This window comes from Nomascus leucogenys, chromosome 7b, assembly GCF_006542625.1.
Source record: "Nomascus leucogenys isolate Asia chromosome 7b, Asia_NLE_v1, whole genome shotgun sequence".
NCBI lineage: Eukaryota > Metazoa > Chordata > Mammalia > Primates > Hylobatidae > Nomascus > Nomascus leucogenys.
The window spans coordinates 76,594,648-76,608,526 of NC_044387.1; the positions used below are offsets into that span (position 1 = coordinate 76,594,648).

At 38.5% G+C, this 13,879-nt stretch overlaps 1 protein-coding gene across 1 annotated transcript in view; it reads right to left on the minus strand.

The window, feature by feature from the left end:
* Positions 1-3,635: 3,635 nt before the first annotated feature.
* The window catches only part of CTSO (cathepsin O), a 29,926-nt gene continuing 19,682 nt past the window's right edge, over positions 3,636-13,879 (minus strand). Inside the window, exons 6-8 of the mRNA XM_003257885.3 lie at positions 9,049-9,212; positions 7,847-7,939; positions 3,636-5,583 (exon numbers count right to left, since the gene is read on the minus strand). Coding sequence (XP_003257933.2) covers positions 5,549-5,583; positions 7,847-7,939; positions 9,049-9,212 — 292 coding nt within the window. The 3' untranslated portion in view covers positions 3,636-5,548. The remainder of the gene's footprint in view (positions 5,584-7,846; positions 7,940-9,048; positions 9,213-13,879) is intronic.

The following is a 13,879-nucleotide window of genomic DNA, read 5'->3' on the forward strand; positions in this document are numbered from 1 at the left end:
AAGTTTGTCTAGAGGGGATATACTGGAGAATTACTGCTTGCAGAATTCAAATGAACACTGCCCAAAAAGCCTTGAAAGAGGAGCATGGAAACTCTGATGCCACAAGGACTGGGTCCAGTTCCTGGAGTGCTATATTCCTGGAACACTCTGAGATCTTTTTTGTCTCATCTCCTCTTCTCTGCAGGTGTTGGCTTTATTCTTTCCTGTAATAGAACAGCTTCTGTCTCAGGCTGGGTCCTAGTTTCCAGCACCATCAGACTCACACAGGGCAAAGCTCCTCTTTCCCCCGGCTCCCATGCCTGTGGTCTGGGAGGTGGAGTGAACTCTAATGCATGCAGAACTGAGGTAGAAGCAAGCAACAGTCCCCTCAAAGAAGATGTGCTTTCCAGAAGAAAGTACACAGACTGAACAGTGACCCAGTTCATTTCTAATAAGACATTAACTAAGCTAAGAGTTTAGATCAGACGTGACTTTTAGTCTTCTTTTTCTAGCTTGGCCAGGTTATTGGGAAAACTTAAATTTTTGTTATGGGAGGAAGTACATAATATTATTTAAAAAATCTAAAATGTATGTCAACCTTGACCTAGAGTGATTATCACTAGCAAGCAGTAAGTTCTTGGTGGAATTGAACTATTCTTTGGTTTCAGTTGAAAGTTTTTTCTTATAAGGATCATATCATCTAGTTTGTCTCAGAATTACATATAATTGCTTTTGTCTCCATGACTGTTGTGTGCTCATGTGTGTGTGTATGCACAGTATCTGATGGTGGCTAGGCTGATATAATACAGAGGCAAATGGCATGGTGGTTAAAAGGTACTAGCTTTGAAATCAACAAGCTCGAGGGCAAATTCTGGCTCTGCCATTTATTAACTATCTGGTACAATCACCAGTTGAAGCCTAGTTTCCTATCCATCTGGGGATAAAAGTACTTATTTTATAAGCTTTGCTATTTCTCAGGAAAAAAATATGTTAATAGATGTTCTGTCACCAAAGTGCATTAGAATATTGGTGTAAATGTTATTTGTCAACACTTATCATTATTTTAATAGACTGTATTTGTCAAGATTCTCCAAAGGGACAAAACTAACAGGATCGATGTATGTATATGAAGGGGAGTTTATTAAGGAGTATTGACTTACACAATCACAAGGTGATGTCCCACGATAGGTCTGCAAGCCAGGAAGCCAGTCCGAGTTCCAAAACCTCAAAAGTAGGGAAGCCAATAGTGTAGCCTTCAGTCTGTGGCTGAAGGCCCCAGAGCCCCTGGCAAATCACTGATATAAGTCCAAGAGTCCAAAAGTTGAAGAACTTGGAGTCTGATATTCCAGGGCAGGAAGCCTCCAGCATGGGAGAAAGATGGAGGCCAGAAAACTCAGCAGGTCTGTTCTTTCCATGCCTGCTTTCACACTGGCAGCTGATTAGACAGGGCCCACCCAGGCCGAGGGTGGGTCTGCCTTTCCCAGTCCACTAACTCAAAAGTTAATCTCCTTTGGCAACACCCTCACAAACACATCCAGGAACAATACTTTGTATCCTTCAATCTAATCAAGTTGGCACTCAATATTAACCATCACAACTTTGTCAACTTGAACTCATCCACATGTCCTGAAATCACACACAATCTTCAAATAAAGCCAATAATAAGGTCATAATTACACCTAACACAATACAGCTATCCTTTGTACAACTGGAAGTGTACCAATCCCCAATCCAAATGCAATTACCTAAAGTTAACAACAGTTAAATGCTGATATGAAGTCAACAAATCTTACATCACATGATAAAGGAAAAATAAAGGAAATAAAATGAATATATTTTCTTAGTACAAGTGTATATATGTGCAAACAAGTTCTCAACAAAATAAGGAGGAAATACTCATGACAATTACAATCCTCATTTCTGCAACTGGTCACATGGCTGAAGCTGCTATTGATGACTACCTTATTCCACTACCCTCATTCCTTATTCTCTTTTCCTTCAGCAAGCACCTCAGCAGGTTGTGGCTTTTTACCTGGTGGAGTGACCCAAACCTTCATTCCTGAAGTGTCTGGGCCATTTGTAGTCCTGTCAGGATTGTGCTGTTGTAGTTTCCCATTGACATTAATCACAGGGCATGGCAATACTAAGAGACACCCTAAGGGATCTCCTCTGTTCCATGCCTACTCTTCCTTACCTCCATTGTGAAGTAGTAGACTGATTTCATCTTCACAGTCCGGGTCAATCACCCTGGCCAATACTGTAACTCCCTTCTTAGCCTGTTGTATTAGTCTGCTGTTATGCTGCTAATAAAGACATACCTGAGACTGGGTAAGTCACAAAGGAAAGAGGTTTAATGGACTCACAGTTCCACATGGTTGGGGAGGCTTCAAAATCATGGTGGAAAGCAAAGGAGAAGCAAAGCATGTCTTACATGGTGGCAGGCAAGAGAGCTTGTGCAGGGGAACTCCCATTTATAAAACCATCAGATCTTGTGAGACTTATTCAGTACCATGAGAACAGTATGGGGGAAACCACCCTCATAATTCAATTATCTCCACCTGGCCCTGTCCTTGACATGTGGGGACTATTACAATTCAAGGTGAGATTTGGGTTAAGACACAGCTAAACCATATCATAGCTAAACCATATCACAGACTATACGGTTATATTTGGTTCTTTACACCTATATTTCTTGGTGTGACTAAGCTAGAAGTTGCAAGAGTTTTATCAAAGGATATATCAGTCATTCTTAAAGTAAATATCAAAATAATTTAGACTGCAAGTTCCCACCCTCCCCAGTCACACTTGCTTCTAGTGCTGATGACCCACTTTATAACTTTTAAATGGGTTAGAAAATCACTGTAAGGTTGGCTAATTTAGAATTCACTTTGAGATCTTTGTGAAACCACATCCAGAAACACGTTGATGACTTTCATTATGACTTCTAATTATTAGGTGAGGATTCTGTTGCTTTGACTTCAAGCAGTTTGTTATGGCTGGATCACAGCATAAGAGTGATCAAACTATGCAGCACAGCAGCAATCATGGTTGAAAAGGTAGAGAGGGGCTTCTTCATGAAAGCTCACTTAAAAGAGCTCACATAGTATCATATAGGCATTGGGAGCCTTTGAACGGCTGTGAACAGAAAAACTGATAATGTCTTTGAGAAACGTAAATGCAGGGGAAATATAGTAGATGGACTATAAGAACATCGATCTGAATCACCAGACTTTGGGTCTGGACTAAGGGACATAGAGAATAATGAGTAGGCTACTGAATAATGGAGATAAATGACACTAAAGAACATGCAACTAAGAAATGACAGTAGCCACAGGAGGTAGGTAATTCATTGATCGGTTACCAAGGTGTAGATGACCTGCTTAAATGTTTAGGATTTGTCTTAATTTTATTGATTGGGTGATTCCATAAGGTTGATTCTGTTAACCAAAATAGAGGCTCTAGGAGGTAAAGGAACTTTTTGTTGGGGGCGGTGGGAGAAGTTAGGGAGGATGATGAATGGAGTTTTGGAAACACTGAGGTTAAAGTGCCTATGGAGAAAACCAAAAGCTGGATATATTAATTTAGAGCTGAGAAAACAGTGTAAATATAAAGCACATTCATGTTGACAAAATGTAAGCCATACACTTAAGAAGAGGTTCTTTTTAAACCAAAGTCAAATGTAGGTTGTTTTATTGTAAATGTCATCAAAATCCAGAACAGCAGAAACATATTAATCAGTCTGAAATTTTAGAAATCCTTTAGCACTTGAAAAAGAGTATTACAAATGCATTTATATCACATAGAAAGTCAGTGAATACAAACTAAACAAGCAGGACATAGTTCTTTTCTGGCATTCCTGGATAATAAGAATATTTATCAGTTAAAAGGTCAATATCTGTCTTCCTGAAATAACTCTAACCCTGAGTCAACACACATTCTTTTGGGATTGGTTCTGATTGGCATAAGAAGAGAAATATAGCATTTTGTTTTTTATTTTGTTTATCTAATCACAGGGAAGGATAAACAAAGGGCAAAAGTGACAGAAAAAGTTAGATGTCCTTGAATTTTTTTTTTAGTGGTTGCTACTGCATTTCATGTTTCATTTTTGTTAGATCATATAAATTAGAAAAGAATGATACATTTTAGAGAAGAAATATGTACATACATAGTATCAGAAATAATTTTCTTGTATTGACTCATTTAATACGGTTGTGCTTATATTCAATCAGAAGGTCAACTCGTTTGCTCTAAGGTTCTTACACTGCTAACAAGAAATGGCTTTTTTCCTGTTGCAGGTCATGAGCAGCACACAGTGTCCTTTCTACGCACACAGGATTATTGATCACTGTGCGGACGCAGGCCAATCCGAATTGCACCTGAAATCACTTGTGCAATTAGTGATGCAAGAGTGATCACAGGAATCAAGACTGGGAGCCAAGGGAAAGAAAAAGAGATGCACAAAGAAGCAGTTCGGATGGGAGACCAGGAAAGCTAAGGGGAAAACTGGGAAACAGAGTCTGGAAAACTCACAGTTTGATTGATACCCAGGGTTAAGAGACGGGACTTTGATAGAAGTGGTGCTTATGAATTAGGGGAGGAAGAAAGAGGTGAGATCCTAATGTTGGTAAAGGTACAGAGACAAAGGGAGCCAACTACGTAGTAAGAAAAAAATAGAAAGTAAAAAATGAGACTTAATTCTTTAGTCAGGGAAGCCAAGCCACCAGGAAAACCTGGTAAAGAGTAAGAGAAAGAGAGGGAGAAAATATGAGATAATATTTTGGTATTTTGATATACTAGAGAACAAAATATTATTCTGTAGTATAAAAAGAACAAAGTAAGAAATACGATCTATTGGATTCCTATTCACAATGAAAATTATCAAACAATAATTTGTCTCTCAGGCGATGCTAATAGAAGTTACTTACATAGTTGCCTTATTGTTCATTTAATTTCAGTTTAACTGAAGGGATTTTGCCCTTTTCCTTCCTTCTACGTGGTCACTCTGCTGTTCAAAGGGTAAGCACCATTTGTTCAAGTAAAGCAATTGGTGTTTCAAATCCTTCCGATATACCGTCTCAGAGGGCTGCTAATATAACTAACTGTACAAGGCACACAAAATTTTAGGTTGGCCATTCTTGTGTATAGGGGTACTCTAAAGCTAGTAATTATACTCCACAAAAGAAAATAAATTCTTATGACCTCTTTGATCCCACCTGAAATATCGCATAATAAACAAACAAATAAATAATAAGCAAACAAAAACAAACAGTAGCCTCCCCCTGTTGCAGGGTCCTAAAATATCTCCTAATCTGAATTTCCTCTCAGGGCAGGAAACTATCCCATAGGCTTCCTCGCAGGCTTCTGTGCTGGAGTTCGTCCCACTGACTTTGGTTGTCCATCTCTCGACAAGAAGGGAACATTCTGAAACGTAGTTTAAATACTACTAGGCCTTAGAATCTTTTGTAGGTAGTTGCTGAAACTTGAAGTTGAATAATACTTTGAAGTACTATGTTACATTGCATTATGAAAACCTTCATTTTTGTAGCTGTCTCTTGATCTGCCCAACATGTCACACAAATATAGAAGAAACGGAATCTGCAATACCTAAGGGTAGAAAAAGGAATTATTAGTCTATCTCCTCTTTAGATGCTTTTGAAATTGTAAAAGCAATTTTCCATTTGGGTTCAGAAAGAGTTAGTATCTACCAAGAAAATAATGTAATACTTATCACAGCTTGTCAATGTAAACATGGTATCATCAAAAGCAGATATAAGAAGAGATTAGGCATATTAGAAGTATGCCTAATATTTTCGTTTTAAGAAACTAAAATAATTTTAAAGATTTAAAAAATCCACAACAAAAACTACTTGTTAACTGAATAAATGAATGCAACTGGAAGCTGTATTAAACTACTACATTATTTCTTAGAGGCAAAATAACTTAAGAAATTATTTTAAATACAATTTCATAACTCAAATTCTAAAATTTGAATGTGGGCAAAACTTTAATAAATCACAAGTGTGCTATGCTTTCTTTACACACGAGAACACAGATTGCAACATCACGGCAAAAGCAATAAATAGCCTATCTGAAGACTGGCTTTTTTGGTAACTAACCATATCTTCGAAATCTCTTGCAGCTATGAAATACTATCTGCCTTATACCATTGTTCATAAGAGTAATATGACATCATTGTAACTTTCAGGGAATACTCACTTTCAGGAAGAATTTGAATCCCTGTATGATTACTAACCAGGCATGCCCTTAATGATTTACATTATGAAAGCAGGTAGAGAGCAGAAATTATCTCCACTCACCCTTAGTAGCTGAGGGATGGAGAAAGGTTGTGGTGAGGGATGTAGTTATAATTGAGGCAATTATGAACCAATATTTGAATATGTTATTTTAACACTCCTGTAAGAGGTTTGAAAGCAGTCACCCCTCAGCCCAAATCCAGGATCCACCACTGCTGCAGTCGGACATAATATATGTTCAGTAGCAAGGGTTCAATGATTAGCATCAGTACTTTATCTGCAAGTTCCAAAGATGTATGAGTCCCCAGTGATGCTGAAAAGTGGAGGCCTGATGGGGTTGCTAGTGCTCTGGCCAATGTATTTCTGTGATGTTGACTTTTTTCAATGAATAACTTATTAAAACTGTCTCATCAGAGTGATAGAATAGATCACTCATGAACTCTCATGGATTCTGCCTTATGGAATGATTGGTTAATTGTCATTGAACACAAACTTTCAAATTTCTCTGTAACTATTTAATCAGTCTCATAATCTGAAAGATTCTGCATTTTTTAAAAAATTGTATATATGTTGGAACAAATTATAATGAGAAATGACATGACTGCTCTAATATGTAACTTAGTTTGGGTCTAGCTTGATTCAGAAAATGTTGATTTCTAGACCAAAAGTTTTAGAATATAGGTTTGAATATAGTTTCATAACACGGTTAAAATTCTTAACTAGCTATTTTAGTTTGGTTGGTGGTTCATTTAAAAAGTTGTCATTCAGGCAGGGTGCGGTGGCTCACGTCTGTAATCCCAGCACTTTGGGAGGCCAAGGCGGGCAGATCACGAGGTCAGGAGTTGAGACCATCCTGGCTAACAGGGTGAAACCTCGTCTCTACTAAAAATACAAAAACAAAAATTTAGCCAGGTGTGGTGGCAGGCATCTGTAGTCCCAGCTACTCAGGAGGCTGAGGCTGGAGAAGAGTGTGAACCCGGGAGGTGGAGCTTGCAGTGAGCCGAGATCACGCCATTGCACTCCAGCCTGGGAGACAGAGCAAGACTCCATCTCAAAAAAAGAAAGTTGTCATTCAATAAAAAAGCATGTTTGGTATTTGCCTAAGCCTCTCAATTCTAGTGGGTGTTTTGCTAGAATTTTGTAGGTGGCAAGGGGCATATTAAATCACAAACAATACTAATGCTTAGTTTTCGTATATTTTAAAACAAAGAAAAACTCTCGATAATCATTGAGCAGATATTATAATACACAAATTAAGAAAAATTTATAGTTATGAAATGTAAATTTGGAACAAGAAGACATTTCTGCAGGAGGCCAGTCTCCTAAGCTGTGTGTTTATCTCATTTTTAAAGCAATTAACCTTGGTAAATTATTACTTTATCTTATGTTTTGAGATATATATGTAATATATATTTTTTACTAAGGTCCCTCTTCCTTTTTCAAATACTAATATGTTTAACAGTTCCTCTTGCAAAACACTTTTTTTTTTATCATTTGGTTAAAGGACAAAAATTATTACTGCTAAAGTGGTTTGAGTAGATTGTAACTCTAAAATATTCAAATAATCTCCTTAATATTTATATTGAGGTTTTAAACACAAACTCATGACTTACCACAAACATTACTTCCCATTTTGACATGGGCATAACCATCTACTCCCCATGAACTTCCCCAGGAATTCCGCACAATCCAATATGGAGTGCTTCCTGCAATGAAACATAAATGGTAACAAATCCTGAAAACTCAAATTTGTTATGAATGTTTAAGTTTCTTTATTTTAAGTTAGATTCTTGATAAGGATAGTAGCTCTGAGAAGAAGATTAAAAATGTAACGTAATGGTAACTTAAACTACTTTATTTTAACTAAGTAAACCTGAGCAGTACTTATGGACACTCTCCAATCAGTAGAAATATATGTTTGAATTCACTTCCCTTTATACAGGGACTGCATAAAATGAAAACAAACACTAATTTCAAAGGAATCAGAAAAAGAAACAAAGAACTGTTAGATATGATAAAATAATATGCACTTACCTTTTCCCAACAATTATTCTAAATGCTCCAGATACAGTTTTATATCGATAAAAATTATCATCATTTTAACAAGATATCCACCCAAAAATTGACAGGTGGAATCTGACAAGACATTTATGTTGGGAACAGTCCCCCCAAATCCGGCCATAAACTGGACCCAAAACTGGCCATAAACAAAATCTCTGCAGCACTGTGACCTGTTTGTGATGGCCATGATGCCCACGCTTCAAGGTTGTGGGTTTACTGGAATTAGGGCAAGGAACACCTGGCTGAACCCTGGGCAGAAAACTGCTTAAAGGCGTTCTTAAGCCACAAACAATAACATGAGTGATCTGTGCCTTAAGGACATGCTCCTGCTGCAGATAACTAGCCAGACCCATCCCTTTATTTCAGCCCATCCCTTTATTTCCCATAGGGAATACTTTTAGTTAATCTATAATCTATAGAAACAATGCTTATCCCAGGCTTGCTGTCAATGAATATGTGGGTAAAGCTCTGTTCGGGGCTCTCAGCTCTGAAGGCTATGAGACCCCTGATTTCCTACTCCATACTCTGTATTTCTGTGTGTGTGTCTTTAATTCCTCTAGCGCCACTGGGTTAGGGTCTCCACGACCGAGCTGGTCTCGGCACATTTACACCTATAAGATTGTTGAGAAGCTGTGAAGGTCTTATGAGGACTTAGCCATAGCAGAACCAAATTTCAACGTTCTACAGGATGGTGATCATTTTGCAGTCAGCATCCAGGCTGGAAAGCAATCAACTGAGTCTTATCAGCACTTACCTGTTTTATCAAACCCAGTTATGAGAACTGCATGATTTGCTTCTCCGCTAGAGCAGTGATGCTGTATAATGCCTCCCAGATAATCTTGCCAGCTCACTGCATCTACTATGACTACCAAAGGGCCAAAGGTAAGAAGTGCTTTTGCCATTTCATCTTCTTGGTTACTACCAAAAGAGGAAATATTTGGTTAGAAAATTTAGTTTTTAAGGTAAAAATACAATGATCTATATAATCTGTGTATGATTCTGAGTAGGTTTGGTTGCAGTTACAAAGGACCTAAACAATGGAAGCTAAGTCTGAGAGAACGGTAGTCTATGGCTGGGATAGGGTTTCAGGATATCAGGAACCCAAGCTCTTTCTCTATCGTTGTCCTGCTATTCAAAGATTTCCATTTTCAGGGTCCATTCATGGTCCAAGATGGCTGCTGGGACTCCAGCCATTTAACACATATTTAATACAGCAGGAAGTAGAAAGGAGAAGTGGTACATCTCTGTTGAGAAGACTTCCCAGAAATAACACGCAACACTTCCACGTATATCTTCATGGATCTCATTGGCCAGAACTCAGTCATATGGCTAAGTCTAGCTTAAAGGAAGATGGGGAATGAGTTCTGTAGCTGGCTGGAAAATTAGTTAAGACATAGGGCTTCTTTTATTAAGGTATGGCCATCTCTGCCATACCATGAGAATCAAGAGACTAACTTATGTTAGTCATTGTCAAATATAGAAATTATAGGGAAGGGCTACTCAAAAGTGGCTATTCTTATACAATAGAAGAAATGTTAAGCAAATATTTTAAAAAGAGAAGAAATGTTAGGATGCCAGGAGAACTAGGTGTTCAACTGTGAAGACTGCAAAATACACAATTATTGCTTTCACACGTGGACATAAAGTCTCATATTATACAACATTTGTCCTTCATTGATCTTACAAGTGAGTGATCAAATCATTATTTACATTTTTCAAAGGTCAGCTTTGTGGGTGAAGGATGCTGAAACCAAGTTCCTAATAGTTCAAGCTATTAAGATAACATTGGATAGTTTACTGCTATTGCAAGCCATGGGTGGATTAGTGGTAACAATCCACTAATAAGTAAGTAAATAATATTTCATGACGACCAGCTGGAGACCAGTTTCTAGAGAGGGAATATTTTGTCCAAAGAGGAGCAAAACGTTGACTGCATAATAATGGAATTGATTGAAATAGAAACTATATATTCATTTTATACATTTATTCATGTTACCTATTAACATGAATATCTGCTTTTTGAGATCTATAAGTAGATATTTCTAATTTTTGTTACTGTAAAACAGTTCATATTAAGATTATCCTGAGACAGGCAAAATTGTAAAATTTTTAAACGGCATCATGATAGGTTATAGGTTTTTAATTATCCCACACCTGGGTTCAAATTCCAACTATACACTGCAGCCATTCAACCTACCATGGAGAATCAATATAAGGATAAAATTATGGCATACAATTTTGCAAGACATAAATTATGGAGCATGCCCAGCACATATGTTATACACCAAGTTTACAATAAGGATTATTTATTTACCTCATTTCTAACTTATCTAATAACTAATTGTGTTCCCCATAGGATTTAGTGTATAAAGTATATCTTATTGTATCAAAATTCTTAGCATATTTCGTGATTTAAACATGATATATATAATGATCTCTCTATCAACCAGAACACAGCTGTCTCCATCAATTTAAGATAACAAAGGATTACTGGAAGTTCATTTCATCAAAGATCCAGTTTCAGGGACACCAGGAGAAAAGCAGAAAGATCAAGAAGAAGGAATATTTTTAGAATGCAAAGGGTAACTGACATTGCAGAATCAAAGAAGCAATTTAGTAATAATCCCTGATTTGGGCCAGAGCTGAAGAAAATATATCAAAGATTAGAAGTAAGAAATAGAAGGACAAGTCTCAGTCATAAGCAGAGGCAAATGTTCCATTTGGCCCCAGAATTGAGTGGCATTTCTATCATTTGTCTTTCAGAAAGATTTCAGCTTTTAGAGAGTTCAAATATGCTCCAGACAGCATTTTAATTTCCATTATTAACCCAATATAGAACTACTATCAACATGTACATTGTTATGATAATGGCTATATTAACAAACATTGATTCCATGAGCTTACTATTCATTTCACAGATTAATAATTTCCAAAACCTACAGTCTTCAAATAATTTTCCTAAATTTTATTGTCATCAAGATGTGGCGATGAAGGCAAGTCTGACCTGTTACTGACACTTCATGATGTAGATTTCCATCTCATCTTCCCTAGAATTCAGTGTGTTACACTGTGTCTGAATTTTTCTGACTATTGTTATATGTAGTAGGTTCCTACAGTTTTTGTTTATTTACATAGTCATTCTCATATTCTAGTTTGAGTCCTGAAATTTCTGGGGTCTGATAAACAAAAATTCATGAAGAACCTTGGGTGGGAATGGTCATTTTGCTTTAAAATTAGGTTATGTTTTTATATTTTAGAGGATTTTTTTCCCTTCTTAGGTGTTTTCAGGTTCTGTACAATGTTTTAAGGAGTGTTTGGCTGAAAACCTAAGACCGCATGACATTACCAATAGTGTTGGGGGTAAAACCACAAGCTTTGGAGTTGAAAAGATAGGAGTTCTAATCCGACTCCAAAGTTTACTAGCTGTATGGCCCTCCCTGAGTCTCAGGCATCCATCTTACATGGAAATAATATTATTGGAGTACAAAGGACCAGGTCTTGTGCCCAGTTATAGCAAACGCTTTGGAAGACCTTCACACATCCTCAGGCTGTCACCACTGCAATGCACTCACTCAACTTGCAACAATGAGATCCTGCAGTTCTTTCCCTGAGCCCTTTTCCTCCTAGAGCCAGGAAAGCAAGCCCAGTCCCCATCTCCATCCCCAGCTGCACCCTCAACTAATGAATCAGGGAAGACGACAATCATCAACTTGGGTGGGATGACACTGAAGTGTACATTTTACCCTGGCTGCCAGAGTTCCCCAGCAAGACTAAGCATGAGGTTAGCCACAGCACTAACTGGTTTAATCAAGAAACCCTGCTTCCCAGGTTCTCTCATTTCCCAACCCCACCACCAGTCTTTCCTGGGATCACTTCCTAGGTGTTCCAACTGAACTCTTGCTGTTTCTTTCTAAATCTGTTCCTGTCTTAGACTTTCAAGTTTCATTAATGGTAATTCTATTTTTCAGTCATTCAGATCAAACGGCCAGGAATCCTCCTAGATTCCCTTCTCTCTTATCTCCTCTCCAGTAAAAAATTGTGTAGGGCTTTACCCTCTGGGAGGGGTATTAATCTATACATACCCCTCATCTCTCATCTCCAAGGCCATTCTCCTAATACCCTGCTCTAAGGCTACTGCTTGGCGACTGATATGGTTTGGCTGTGTCTCTACCCAAGTCTCAGATTGAACTGTATCTCCCAGAATTCCCATGTGCTGTGGGAGGAACCCAGGGGGAGGTAATTGAATCATGGCGGCCAGTCTTTCCAGTGCTGTTCTCGTGAGCATAAGTCTCATGAGATCTGATGATTTTATCAGGGGTTTCCACTTTTGCTTCTTCCTCAATTCCTCTTGTAGCTGCCATGTAGAAGTGCCTTTCTCCTCCCACCATGATTCTGAGGCCTCTCTAGCCATGTGGAACTGTAAGTCCAATTAAACTTCTTTTTCTTCCCAGTCTTTATCAGCAGCATGAAAATGGACTCATAGTAAATTGGTACCAGTAGAGTGGGGCACTGCTGAAAAGATACTTGAAAATGTGGAAGTGACCTTGGAACTGGGTAATAGGCAGATGGTTGGAATAGTTTCAAGGGCTCAGATGAAGAAAGGAAAATGGGGGAAAGTTTGGAACTTCCTAGAGACTTGTCAAATGGCTTTCCCCAAAATGCCAATAGTGATATGAACAATAATTAGGTCCAGGCTGAGGTGGTTTCAGATGCAGATGAGAAACTTGTGGGAAATGGAGCAAAGGTGACTCTTGTTATGTTTTAGCAAATAGACTGGCAGCATTTTGCCACTGCACTAGAGATTTGTGGAACTTTGAACTTGAGAGAGATGATTTAGGGTATCTGGCAGAAGAAATTTCTAAGCAGCAAAGCATTCAAAAGGTGACTTGGGTGCTGTTAAAAGCATTCCATTTTAAAAGGGAAACACAAAGAGCATAAAAGTTCAGAAAATTTGCAGCCTGATGATGCAGTAGAAAAGAAAAACCCATTTTTTGAGGAGACATTCAAGCCAGCTGCAGAAATTTGCGTAAGTAGCAAGGAGCCTAATGTCAATCCCCAACACCATGGGGAAAAAATGTCTTCAGGTTATGTCAGACACCTTCATGGCAGCCCCTCCCATAACAGGCTTGGAGGCCCAGAAGGAAAAATTGGTTTCATGGGATAGGCCAGGGTCCTTGTGCTGTGTGCAGCCTAGGGACTTAGTGCCCTATGTCTCAGATGATCTGGCTATGGCTCAAAGGGGCCAATATAGAGCTCAGGCTGTGGCCTTGGCAGCTTCCATTTGGGGTTGAGCCTGTGGGTACACAGAAGACAAGAATTGAGATTGGTGAACCTCCACCTAGATATCAGAAGATGTACGGAAATGCCTCGATGCCCAGGCAAAAGTTTGCTGCAGGAGCAGGGTCCTCATGGAAAACCTCTGTTAGGGCAGTGCAGAAGAAAAATGTGGGGTTGGAGACTCCACACAGAGTCCCACAGGAGCTGTGAGAAGAGGGCCACTGTCCTCCAGACCCCAGAATGGTAGATCCACTGACAGCTTGCACCATGCACCTGGAAAAGCTGCAGAAAATGCCAGATCATGAAAG